The sequence below is a fragment of the Macaca nemestrina genome, chromosome 9, assembly GCF_043159975.1.
Source record: "Macaca nemestrina isolate mMacNem1 chromosome 9, mMacNem.hap1, whole genome shotgun sequence".
Taxonomy (NCBI): Eukaryota; Metazoa; Chordata; class Mammalia; order Primates; family Cercopithecidae; genus Macaca; species Macaca nemestrina.
Window position 1 is genome coordinate 13,816,228 of NC_092133.1, and position 13,923 is coordinate 13,830,150.

General features: G+C 46.3%; 1 protein-coding gene across 2 annotated transcripts in view; it reads left to right on the forward strand.

The window, feature by feature from the left end:
• The first annotated feature begins 1,544 nt into the window (after positions 1–1,544).
• The window catches only part of MCMB (minichromosome maintenance complex binding protein), a 46,500-nt gene continuing 34,121 nt past the window's right edge, over positions 1,545–13,923 (forward strand). The window contains exon 1 of one of the 2 annotated variants that reach the window (XM_011717659.2): positions 1,545–1,871. In XM_011717659.2, the coding sequence (XP_011715961.1) occupies positions 1,814–1,871 (58 nt within the window). In that variant the 5' untranslated portion in view covers positions 1,545–1,813. The remainder of the gene's footprint in view (positions 1,872–13,923) is intronic. The other variant, XM_011717669.2, reaches the window with a different exon arrangement.

Consider the following 13,923-nt stretch of genomic DNA (forward strand, 5'->3'; position numbering starts at 1 on the left):
CGCTGGGCCTCAACTAATGACATTTTCAATTTACAATGGGTTTATTGGGATGTAACTCCATCATAAGGAGAATAAGCAGAGGAGCATCTGTACAAAACAAGCTCCCTACCCTTCCACTAGTGCCTAAAAGCAGGACATTTTCAAAAGTGTCCCACCTCATCTCTCTCTACCAGGGACAAAAGTTAATCACCAGAGACAACTTTAGACCCTTATCAGCCAGAGATGGCACTAGAAGAACCTATGTAACACACTTCACTCACTACCTGTAACTATCATTAGTTTCTCATATTTCTACCTTCCCACTCTGCTGCTTTTGGACACCTCAAACTGCTTTAGTCATTTCTCCACAAAGTTGTTGTTCTTCATTGTAAATGCTACGTAATCCCCCATTCTAAGCCACCTCTTCCAGTTACTCTTCCTTGAGTTTTGCCCATATAAGATGTACATGTTACTAAATTTTTCTCTTGCCAATCCGTGCTTTGTGATAAGGGCTCCAGCGGAGAACCTAGAAAGGTAGAAGGATTTCTCAAGGAGGACTTGAGACGCGGGTTCCGTTCCTTTCCTTCAGCTCCTCAATTGTAGATTGCATTCAGGTCATTCCCCTCCCGTTACCATGCTCTTTTTTCATTGAGTAGATATATCTGATGGGCCTGGGGTTTTCTCAGGTACATTCCAGGTCCAGGGGAAACACAGTTTCTTTTTTTTAATCGGACAGCCTCCTGAACTAGAAGAGGTTCAGAGCGACTCCCACAGTTTCACTCTTGAACTTGGGTATTTTCCCAAAAAGCTGCTATAGTCGGTCTTCGTAGCTTCCTTCTCCAGGGTATCCCGGCGGCGCGCGGTGCAGGCGCCTCGCCCCGCTCCCTGACGGCGGCTGCCAGCTTCCAGACAGAGGCCGACCCGGTGATCGCAGCCAAGGCGTAGGCCGGGCCCGGCGCGTTTAGAGCCCCCGCCCCTCGGTAAGGAACCGTCCCTGAGCCACAAGGTCTGAGGCGACTGCAAAGGGAGCGCGGGGTCCCCTGAGGTTCCCCTTCTCTAAATGTGCACCTTCCTCAGGGAGACCTTGTGCAGCTGAGGGAAAGTCACCACTCAGGGTTTCGGGCGGGGGGCCCAGATAAAAGAGCTGCCATCAGCAAAAAAAGAAAAAAGCACAAAGAGTAGGCGGGCGGATTTCCAAGGCGATTTCGCCCACTAATTTTGCCCAGAGATGACTCTGAGGTCTCTGAGCTTATGCTTTTCAGCGGTTGTGCAAAGACTCGCTTTGCGCTCTTACAAGCCCACTATGGGAGCTCCCGCTACACGCCGGCACATGGGGACAAACGACAACGCGCCGCCCTTGGAACACAACGCCGGGCCCGCGCTGCGCAGCCTCCAGCGGCGCTGCGTGCCCTTCCTTTTGCCCGTCTCCAAGATGGCGGCGCCGCCGCCGCCCCGGCCCGCCCCTCCTCCTCGCCCCGCAGAGCCGCGCCGCGCCGCGCGCTCCCGCCGCCCCTCCCCGCCCGAGCTCCACCCAGGTCGCAGGCAGCGCGGTCGGCGGCGGCTGTTTCCCGCCATTGTGCGAAGTGAAGGCTAGGGGCCCGTACGCGCCCGCCTGCCCGTCGCCAGCAGCTCCTCGGCGGCCCCACCGCAGCCACCGCTCCCTGAGGCGCGGGAGGCCCGCGCCCCGCCGCTCGCTGTGCGTGGGAGGGCGCGAGGGAGGAGCGGCCGAGCCGCCGAAGAGGAACTGGGCGCCGGCCGCCCGGCCGCGCTCTGCCCGCGGATCGCCTCCGCCCGGTCCACGCCGGCCCCGGCCCCGGCCCCGGCCCCTGGCGAGATGCCGTGTGGGGAGGATTGGCTCAGCCACCCGCTGGGAATCGTGCAGGGCTTCTTCGGTGAGTGGCGGCGCCGGGGGGCGGGCCGGGCGGGCAGCCGAGTTTGCCGAGACCCGGGGCCGGGCCCCGCCGCGCGGCCCCCACGCGGTACCACCTCGAGGGTTCGCGCGGCCCGAGACGGCGCCCTGGGGCCTGCACCGGCCTCAGCTGGGACAGCCTCTTCCCCGGTCGCAGCAGGTAGGGGTAGGAGTCGGGCCGCAGGTACCTCCCACCTGCCCGAGTCGCAGCTCGCGAGCCGCCAAGGTGAAGTCGTGGGGCGCGGGCTGTGATTGACGGTCTCGCTCCCAGCCTGTGGCAGGGTCAGGGCCCCGGGCGCAACAAACTCGGGGAGGTCCTCGAACCCTGGGGAGGGCCCGCAGAGCCGCGGGGAGGGAAACCACTTTGCCTGTGGGAAGCCCGCAGGATATTTCAAAACTTCCGGTGCGTCGGGGAGTGCTCACTTGCACAGAAGTTGGTTCTAACTCCTATGTTACCCTCATTCTCTCTCAGAGATAAGATTTAATGTTCATAGCTTAATTTTCCTGTTGGGATGACTTTAGAATCCATCTAGTCTGGATCTGCTCCTGTGCCAGAGCCAGCAAGAAATACTGAGCTACTTGAGTTTGTACGTGGGGCTGAGAACGCTGCAGGCGAGCTTAATAAATTTTGGTTGCGATTGCTGTTGCTACTTTACTGCGAAGAGTATACAAAGAAAAATTTATATTTGTTATCGGTAACTGGGCATTTTGACAACCGTTCCATTCCCCAGTGTCTTTTTGCACGTAATGAGTGGTGGAGTCAGACCCAACTAGAAATCACTGTAGATGGCAACACCTGACTTGTCTGGAGTTAACTTAGAGTTGTAGAGCGGCCTTAGCTTATTGAAAAAACATCTTGGGGTACTAGGGAGAAAAGGCAATAGGAAGCTAAATCATCCTCAGCAGCCAAAACCGACGGCAAACAATGTATGGTATTTCTTTTTTTTTTTTTTTTTGAGACGGAGTCTCGCTATGTCGCCCAGGCTGGAGTGCAGTGGCCGGATCTCAGTTCACTGCAAGCTCCGCCTCCCGGGTTCCCGCCATTCTCCTGCCTCAGCCTCCCGAGTAGCTGGGACTACAGGCGCCCGCCACCGCGCCCGGCTAAGTTTTTTTTGTATTTTTTAGTAGAGACGGGGTTTCACCGTGTCAGCCAGGATGGTCTCGATCTCCTGACCTCGTGATCCGCCCGTCTCGGCCTCCCAAAGTGCTGGGATTACAGGCTTGAGCCACCGCGCCCGGCCTGTATGGTATTTCTTATAGGAGGGCCTCTTGTGCTCAGGAAGTCCTTATTAATTTACCTATAATTTTAATTAGTTTAGTTATCTGGCTTCCTAGGCTGAAACTAAAGGCATTACGTTAGAAGAAAGCCTGGATAGACGTCCGGACTTAGCCAGTGAACACTGACAGCCTGATGAAGAAATTTAAAACTACCTTCATACTTCAAAAAACAAACAAAAAAAGGCGAATTCACTATATAGCAGTCAAGGGTGCTTTGAGGAAGGGGCATGTATTTCTCCACTAAATCCTAGTAATTTATCTTCATAATAATCCTGGAACTAATAATCGATGCTCAACATAATGGCCCCAAGATGTCAAGTGAAGATTCAATTGTAGCATTGGTTTAAGAGGGTGCAGATGCATAGATACTTTTTAGGAAAAATCCTTCCGAAGTAAAAAGGTTCGGTGCTTAAAGGGTTAAATTTCAGTTACTAATATTAGAAAGTTTGTTTATGAGAAATACCCTATACTCTGATTTTGCTGGATAAATGAGATGATTTCATATTTGATAGAGATTTGAATGTATTTGTGTCAAGTTTTGTCTCCTAAGTGTATGATCCTAAGGGACACATCTCATCATAGTACAGGAAGGATATAACTTAGATATAAAATAATAGCTTTAGAGTATTTTATAAATTCTATGGATTGTTGTGGGAACTTGAAGTTTGTTGATATGCTTCTCCCCAGAATGTCTTGTTCCCATGTATGTTGTGTCTTACAGAAAAATCATGTGTTTGTAGAAGCTATCACTGTGATTATATTGCATATCTTTATCATAACAGCATTACAAGTATGTTTGTGTGATAATGTACAGGCACTTTTTGGTTTGATAGGAAATTGTTTTCCACCCAAATAGGTAATGCATATGTATTGTACAAAAAGAAAAAAAACAGTTCAGTAACATATAGCAGAAAAGGAAAGATCTTTAAAGATCCTTCATCTTCAAGATAACCACTGGTTCGTGGTTGTGTAGTTTATATTCTCTGCATATATTTAGACAGTTTTTTTAAACTGAAAAGTTAAGTTTGGTTGTGTGTTTTATTTTGAAATATGCATTTCTTTTTCTTTTTTTTTTTTTTTCTTTTTTTTTGAGACAGTCTCGCACTGTTTCCCAGGCTGGAGTGCAGTAGCATGATCTTGGCTCACTGCACCCTCCACCTCCGGGGTTCAAGCGTTTCTCCTGCCTCAGCCTCCCGAGTAGCTGGGACTACAGGCACGCGCCACCAGGCCCGACTCATTTTTGTATTTTTAGTAGAGACAGGGTTTCACAATGTTGGCCAGGATGGTCTCGATCTCTTGACCTCGTGATCCGCCTGCACTTCTCAAAGTGCTAGGGTTACAGGCGTGAGCCGCTGTGCCCGGCAGCCTGAGTTTTTCCCTTTCTTATTGTCCTTGCCATATAGTGTTGTATAAACTTACTAACCCTGTCATATGTTTTAAGTTAGATGTCACAGTAATCTAGAGTGTACTGTCCAGGGCAGTAGCCATGTGTGGCTGTTTAAACGTAAATTAATTAATAATTACACAAAATTAAAAATTCAGCTCCTGGGTGTTACCTCATTTTAAGTGCTCATTAGCTACATGTGGATAGGGAGTATTGTATTAGCACAGATCTAGAAATTCCTAACATCAGGAAGTTCTATGTACGGTGCTCATCCAGAGTACACCACTTTTTAGCACGTGATGCTAGTTATTTTGGATAACCAGCTAATCACTCTCTTTCAGGATCTGAATTTGGTCACTGTGTCTTATCTATTCTAGGGGTGGGTGGGTGGGGGTGTGTGTGTGTGTGTGTGTGTGTGTGTGTGTGTGATGGAGTTTCGTTCTTGTCATCTAGGCTGGAGTGCAACAGTGTGATCTCGGCTCACTGCAACCTCCGCCTCCCAGGTTCAAGCAATTCTGCCTCAGCCTCCGGAGTAGCTGGGATTACAAGCGCCTGCCACTGTGCCCAGCTAATTTTCTTTTTTTTTTTTTTTTCTTTGAGACTGAGTCTCGCTCTGTCGCCCAGGCTAGGGTGCAGTGTTACAATCTTGGCTCACTGCAGCCTTTGCCTCCTGGGTTCAAGCGATTCTCCTGCTTCAGCCTCCTGAGTAGCTGGGATTGCAGGTGCATGCCCCCATGCCCAGCTAATTTTTGTATTTTTAGTAAAGATGGTTACACCATGTTGACCAGGCTGTTCTTGAACTCCTGACCTAGTGATCCGCCCACCTCAGCCTCCCAAAGTGCTGGGATTACAGGCATGAGCCACCGTGCCCGGCCTAGACCCTCATCTCCAATGCTACTGTCATAATTAAGGCCATTATAGGCCGGGCGCGGTGGCTCAAGCCTGTAATCCCAGCACTTTGGGAGGCCGAGACGGGCGGATCACGAGGTCAGGAGATCAAGACCATCCTGGCTAACCCGGTGAAACCCCGTCTCTACTAAAAAATACAAAAAAAACTAGCCGGGCGAGGTGGCAGGCGCCTGTAGTCCCAGCTACTTGGGAGGCTGAGGCAGGAGAATGGCGTGAACCAGGGGAGGCAGAGCTTGCAGTGAGCTGAGATCTGGCCACTGCACTCCAGCCTGGGTGACAGAGCGAGACTCTGTCACAAAAAAAAAAAAAAAAAAAGGCCATTGTAGTCTCTCTCCTGGATGCTGGAACAGCCCTCTAACTGGTTTCTTGCCTCCAGTCTTGCTTCTCTTCCACCTTCCACACTGGAACCAAGTCCTTCAGTGACTTCTTGTTACCCTTACTATCTGATCCAGGCCTTTTAAAGTGGTTTATGAGGCCCTTGTTGTCTCCACCCTTGCCTTGCTCTCAGTCTTTATCACTGCGTGCCCCCTCCTCATACTCTCCATCCCAGCCGCACTGAACCTTCTTTCAGTTCTTTGATTTTGAACCTGTGTCTAAGCCTTTTGCATCTGCTATTTTTTGTGCCTGATTCCCCCTCCGATCCCATGTCCACTTTTCTGGCTAAGTCTTTTTTATTTTTTTTATTTTTTTTTATTTTGAGATGGAGTCTTGCTCTATTGCCCAGGCTGGAGTGCAGTGGCCGGATCTCAGCTCACTGCAAGCTCCGCCTCCCGGATTCACGCCATTCTCCTGCCTCAGCCTCCTGAGTAGCTGGGACTACAGGCGCCCGCCACCTCGCCCGGCTAGTTTTTTTGTATTTTTTAGTAGATACGGGGTTTCACCGTATTAGCCAGGATAGTCTCGATCTCCTGACCTCGTGATCCGCCCGTCTCGGCCTCCCAAAGTGCTGGGATTACAGGCTTGAGCCACCATGCCCGGCCGGCTCTGGCTAAGTCTTACTTTTCCTTTGGGAACCTAAGTTAGGTACCAAAGTAGGGTACCCCTGCTCCACGGTACTGCAGGATCCTATTATACCTGTCTTTGAAAAATAGTGTGTAAAGCGCATTGTTGAAATTCCTTATTTCAGAAGTTCCTTTGCTGGATTTTGACCCTGCGAATTCGGGCCTGTATCTGCATTACTCACCACTGTATTCTAATTTCCTAGAATATGCCTTGTACGACGAGAGTGCTCAGTGGACACTTGTTGAACAAAAGCAGTGGAAAGACTGATTTTTTTTTTTTTTTTTTTTTGAGACGGAGTCTGGCTCTGTCGCCCGGGCTGGAGTGCAGTGGCCGGATCTCAGCTCACTGCAAGCTCCGCCCCCCGGGTTTATGCCATTCTCCTGCCTCAGCCTCCCGAGTAGCTGGGACTACAGGCGCCCGCCGCCTCGCCCGGCTAGTTTTTTTTTTTGTATTTTTTAGTAGAGACGGGGTTTCACCGTGTTCGCCAGGCTGGTCTCGATCTCCTGACCTCGTGATCCGCCCGTCTCGGCCTCCCAAAGTGCTGGGATTACAGGCTTGAGCCACCGCGCCCGGCCCCGGAAAGACTGATTAATCAGAAATGTTGTTAATTGAAATGGCTAGTGAGATCATGAATCTCAAAATTTTTCTTTTCTTTTTTTTTTTTTTGGAGTCAGAGTCTTGCTCTGTTTCCCAGGCTGGAGTGTAGTGGCGCGATCTTGGCTCACTGCAACCTCCACCTCCTGAGTTCAAGCCATTCTCATGCCTCAGCCTCTCGAGTAGCTGGGATTACAAGTGTGCACCACCATGCCCGGCTAATTTTTGTATTTTTAGTAGAAGACAGGATTTTGCCATGTTGGCCAGGCTGGTCTCCAACTCCTGGCCTCAAGTGATCCATCCCTCCCCTGCCGCCTTGGCCTCCCAAAGTGCTGTGATAACAGGTGTGAGCCACTGTGCCCAGCCTCTTTAGCTGTTTTGCCTTCAATTATTGGTTAGACCAAGATCATTATTCTGATTATATTTAAGGTTCTTTGGTTGTATCTAACAGAACTAGACTAGCTCAGGCAAAAAAGAGCAGTGTTGGGTGGAGGGGGACAGAGCAGACTATTTTATCACTAGCATTTTAGAGAATTTAAAGCAATAATAAAATGAACTAAAAGTTAGTTGGTCTGCTTTTTATTATCACCATGAATCTAAGCACACAATCCATTCTCTTATTGTCTGTACCCACCTTGGACCTCTCCTACCACTCTGTCCTTGGTAGGCCACTGAAAAAAGTTAATTTATATTAAGGCTATAAAACCCAACAGCAGGGAGAGTGGTTGGGTATTCGAAGAGACTGAGTGGAATCAGGAACTGGAAAGCTAGCAGGAATCCAAGCAACTCAGTATTTCTCTCTTGGGCTACGTTCATCTCTGCACACTTTATCTTTCTCTACTCCATGTCTCCCAAATTTACTTGTTCTCAGTTCCAACCCACGCTAGCTAGCATCTTTATTTTCAGGCATAGAAAATCTGATTGACACAACATGGAGTCAAGAATCCATTCACTCAGGGATCAGTCATCTGTGGCCATGGCATAGAGTTAGGTGGGACAGTCGTGACTATTATCCACACCTCAACAGTGGGGGCGTTCTCAGAGAAGAAGAATAGCTCTGGCAGCCATGGCAAATGGCATACGTAGGAGTTTTTAAGTTATAATAACTTACACATGGTTTTAAAAATTCAACATGATGGTATGAACTGAGTGAAAGTATGTGCTCCCTCCATTGAAGTAACCACTTTTTTTTTTTTTTTTTTTTTTTGAGATGGAGTCTTGCTCTGTCCCCCAGGCTAGAGTGCAGTGATGCGATCTCGGCTCACTGCAACCTCTGCCTCCCAGGTTCAAGCAGTTCTACTGCCTCAGCCTCCTGAGTAGCTGGGACTACAGGCGCCCATCACCACACCCTGCTAACTTTTTGTATTTTCGTAGAGATGGCGTTTCACTGTATTGCTCAGGCTGGTCCAAAACTTTTTTTTCTTTGAAATATAATTCACATAACAATGTTTACTATTGTAAAATGTACAATTTAATTTTTTTAACTGCATTAATAATGATGTTGTGCAACCATCATCACCACTATTTTTTTCTTTGTCTTTTTTGTTTTCTTTTTCTTTTTTTGAGACGGGGTCTCACTCTATTGCCCAGGCTGGAGTGCAGTGGCGCAGTCTTAGCTCACTGCAACCTCTGCCTACCGGGTTCAAGCGATTCTCTCGCCTCAGCCTCCCAAGTAGCTGGGATTACAGGCATGCACCACCATTTCCGGCTAATTTTTGTATTTTTAGTAGAGACGGAGTTTTACCATGTTGGTCAGGCTGCTCTTGAACTCCTGATCTCAGGTGATCCACACGCCTTGGCCTAGCAAAGTGTTGGGATTACAGGCGTGAGTCACCACGCCTGGCCGCCACTATCATTTTCATCACTCCAAAAAGAAACCCCATACCTTTAGCAGTCTCTCCCATTTCTTCCCCTCTTCCATCCTCTGGCAACAAGTATACTTCTGGCCGTGGATTTACCTATTCTTGACGTTTCATGTAGATGGGATTATACAACATGTGGCCTTTGGGCTCTGGCTTCTTTTCATTTACCATGATATTTTCATGGTTCATCCATGTCATGGTATGAATCAGTACTGCATTCCTTATTTTATCTATCTGTCTGTCTATCTATCTATCTGTCTATCTATCTATCTATTTTTAAGATACAGAGCCTAGGTCTGTCATCCAGGCTGGAATGCTGTGTGGCAAGATCATGGCTCACGGCAGCCTTGAACTTCCAGTCTCAAGTGATCATGCAGCCTCAGCTTCCCGAGTAGCTGGGACTACAGGCATGTATTACCACACCCAGCTAATTTTTAAATCATTTTTTGTAGATTTGGGGTCTCACTATGTTGCCTAGGCTCCACTCACACTGCCTCGGCCTCCTGAAGTGCAGGGATTACAGATGTGAGGCACTATACCCAGTCTGCTTTCCTTTTTCTGACCGAAAATAACATGCCATTGTGTGTCTATACTGCATTTTGTTTATCCACGTATTTGCTGATGGACACTTGGGTTATTTCCTGGCTGTTGTAAGTAGTGCTGCTATAAACATTCATGTACAAGTTTTTGTATGAATAAATTTTTTGGTTCTTTCCCAGATATACCTAGGGATGGAAGTGCAAGGTCATATGATAGTTTTATATTTAACTTTTTGTGGAATTGCTAAACTTTTCCACAGTGGTTGCACCATTTTACTTCCTGGGTTCAAGCAATTCTCCTACCTGAGCCTTCCAAGTAACTGGGATTACAGGTACCCGCCACCAAGCCCAGCTAACTTTTGTATTTTTAGTAGAGATGAGGTTTCACCATGTTGGCCAGACTGGTCTCAAACTACTGACCTCAGGTAATCTGCCTGCCTTGGCCTCCCTAAATGCTGGGATAACAGGCATGAGCCACCATGCCCGGCCTAAAATGCTTTTAAGAAAGGTTGTGTGAGAAGAGAACAAGAGGCACATTATATAATGTTAAAACAGTCAGTTCACCAAGAAGACCTAACTATATATGCACCAAGCAACAGAGCTTCAAAATATATGAAGCAAAAACCATCAGAAGTAAAAGAAGAAATAGACAAATCTGCAATTGTAGTTAGATATTTTACTACTCCTCTCTCAGTGCTTGACAGAATAGTGGATAGAAAATCAAAAAGAATACTGAGCAACACAAAACTGCACAACACTGTCAGCCAAGTAGATCTAATTGACATTTGTCTACCTAATGACAGCGGAATACACATTCTTTTCAAGTGCTTTTCAAGTGCGCATGTAGCGTTCACCAAGATAAACCATATTCTGGGTCATAAACCAAATAGTAAACTTTATGTGTAAAAAGAACACTTCTAAACAATCCATGGATTAAAAACTCTCAAAGAAAAGCTTTAATTTAATTCTAATTTCCTAGAATTGTGTGAACTAAACCAAAATGAAAACTCAGCATATCAAAATTGGTGGGATACAGCCAAAGATGTGCTTAGATGCATTAACTGACTTTATTAGAAGAGAAGGTCTCAAGTGAATAATTTAAGCTTCCACCTGTGAAACTAGAAATGAAGAGCAAAATAAACCCAAATTAAACAGAAGAAATAACAGAGAACAAAAATCTGAGAAATAGAAAACAGGAGAAAAAAAAAGAAAAAAAAATCAGTGAAACTCAAAGCTCTTTAAAAAAAAATCAATAAAATTGTAAACCTCTAGCAAGACTGGCAAAAGAAAAAAGGAAAACAAATTACCAATATTAGAAAAGAAAAAAAGGAAGACAAATTACCAATATTAGAAAAGAAAGAGGAGATACCACCGTAGACTGTACAGGCATGAAAAGGATAATACAAATAGCTCTGCATATATAAATTCATCAGCTTCGATGAAATGGACCAGTTCCTCAAAAACCACTGTATTAGTTTTCTATTTCTCCTATAACAAATTACAGATGTAGTGACTTTAAAACAAAGGGTTTTTATTTACAGTCCTGGAGACAGAAGTCTGACATGGGTCTTACTGGGATAAAATCAAATTGTTGACAGGACTTGCATTCCATTGTGGAGGCTTTAGGAGAGAATCTGTTCCTTGTCTTTTCCTGCATCTAGAGTCTGCCCACATTTCTTGGCTTGTGGCCCCCTTCCATTTTCAAAGACAACAAGTCGAGTTGTTCTCACATCTTACTCTAACTTCCTCTTTTGCGGCATCCTTCCACATTTAAGGACCCTTGTGATTACATTGAACCCACCCAGATAATTTGGTTTTTTAAGTTCAACTGATTATTAACCTTAATTCCATCTGCTACCTTTGGAGATTAGGACATGAATATCTTGGTTGGGTGGTGGGGGGTGGCATTATTCTGCTGATCACAACCATAAGCTATCTAAACTCGCCCAAGTAGGTAGCCAACTGTCCCCATGGCCCCATTTCTCTCTAGGCTCCCCCCAGAACTTCTGTTGTACTTTCTCACTGAATTTACCTACCTAGTCTAGTTAACTCATATAAGTAGAATCATACAATATTTCACCTTTTATGTCTGGCTTATCTCACTTAGCATAATGTTTTCAAGGTTTGTTCCTGTTGTCCCCATTGCTTTTTTTCTTTCTTTCTTTTTTTTTTTTTTTTAGAGTCTGATCCTCACTCTGTCTCCCAGGCTGGAGTGCAGTGGTGCAATCTCAGCTCACTGAAACCTCCGCCTCCTGGATTCAAGCGATTCTCCTGTCTCAGACTCCCGAGTAGCTGGGATTACAGGCATGTACCACCACACCCGGCTAATTTTTGTATTTTTAGTAGAGACGGGGTTTCGCCATGTTGGCCAGGCTGGTCTCGAACTCCTGACCTCAGGTGATCCGCCCGCCTTGGCCTCCCAAAATGCTGGGATTACAGCGTGAGCCAACGCACCCGGCCCTCGCTGCTTTTTAATAAAGATACAAAAGCTAATTCAAATGGAAAAAGGATATTCTTTTCTACAAAGACATGAACAATTCAACATTTACATGCAAAAATAAAAACCTCAACCTATACCTTGTATTTCATATAAAATTAAGTCAAAATGGATCATAGATCTAAGTATAAAACCTGAAACTATAAAACTTTTAGAAGAAAACAGATCTTTGTGACCTGGGGTTTGGCAATGAGTTCGTAAGACATGACACCAAAGGCACAGTGTATAAAACAGAAATTTGGGCCGGGCGTGGTGGCTCACGCCTGTAATCCAGCACTTTGGGAGGCCGAGGCGGGCGGATCACAAGGTCAGGAGATCGAGACCACGGTGAAACCCCGTCTCTACTAAAAATACAAAAAATTAGCCGGGCGCGGTTGTGGGCGCCTGTAGTCCCAGCTACTCGGGAGGCTGAGGCAGGAGAATGGCGTGAACCCGGGAGGCGGAGCTTGCAGTGAGCTGAGATCCAGCCACTGCACTCCAGCCTGGGCGACAGAGCGAGACTCTGTCTCAAAAAAAATTAATAAATAAATACAACAGAAATTTGATAAACTGGGCTTCATCAAAATTAAAACCCTTTGCTCTGTTAAAAAAAAAAAAAATTAGGAGCGTGAAAAGACAAGCGATACACTGGGATAATATATTTGAAAATCCAGTATCAGAAAAAGAACTGGAATCCAGAATATAAAAGAAAACACAGTGGTAATTTAAAAACTCAATTTAAAAAGGGGCAAAAGATTTAAGTAGATTTAGATAGATATTTCACCAGAAAGGGTACAAGGATGGCAAATATCCCCCTGAGAAGAGTTCAGCATTGTTAGCCGTTAGGGAAATGCAAATTTAAGCCATGGTATTACATATTAGTACAGCTAAAATTTAAAAATACATAGTGATAATACTGGTACTGGCAAGGATGTGAACAGCTGGATCTCTTAGCAAAACGGTGCAGCCACTCTGGAAGACAGGTAGAATCTTAATCATACATTTACCACGTACTCAACTGTGTCGTATCTAGATATTCATTCTAGAGAAATGAAAGCTCATGTTCACGTGAAAATCTGTAGACACGTGTTTTATAGTTTTGTTTATAGTTGTCAAACCTGAAGACAATCTAAATGTCCTTCAGCAAGCAAATACATAAACAAATTGGTTGTTATTCAGAGGAATAATAACAATAAAAAGAAATGAAGTATTGAGGCCGGGCGCGGTGGCTCAAGCCTGTAATCCCAGCACTTTGGGAGGCCGAGGCGGGTGGATCACGAGGTCAGGAGATCGAGACTATCCTGGCTAACATGGTGAAACCCCGTCTCTACTAAAAATACAAAAAACTAGCCGGGCGTGGTGGCGGGCGCCTGTAGTCTCAGCTACTTGGGAGGCTGAGGCGGGAGAATGGCGTGAACCCGGGAGGCGGAGCTTGCAGTGAGCCGAGATCTCACCACTGCACTCCAGCCTGGGAGACACAGCGAGACTCCGTCTCAAAAAAAAAAAAAGAAATGAAGTATTGATATACAGATGTGTTAGGGAGTCCCATAACCACCCGTATGCTTGAAGATTTACTAAAAGGACTTATATAATTCATTGTATAGTTGTACGCCTCCTAAGATTAATTGCAGCAATATAGTAAGGATACATAGTTGGATCCTAAGGACACACATGGAGTCTGGAGGAATCCAGTGTCTTGATAATTTTTTCTTTCTGCGCGGTGGAGGGGGCAGGGGTGGGGGACGAAGTTTTACTCTTGTCGCCCAGGCTGGAGTGCAGCGGGGCAGTCTTGGCTCACTGCAACCTCCACCTCCCGGGTTCAAGCGAGTCTCCTGCCTCAGCCTCCCGAGTAGCTGGGATTACAGGCGCACACCATCACGCCCAGCTGATTTTTGTATTTTTAGTAGAAAAGGGGTTTCGCCATGTTGGCCAGACTTGTCTCAAACTCCTGACCTCAGGTGATCTGCCCATCTTGGCCTTCCAAAGTGCTG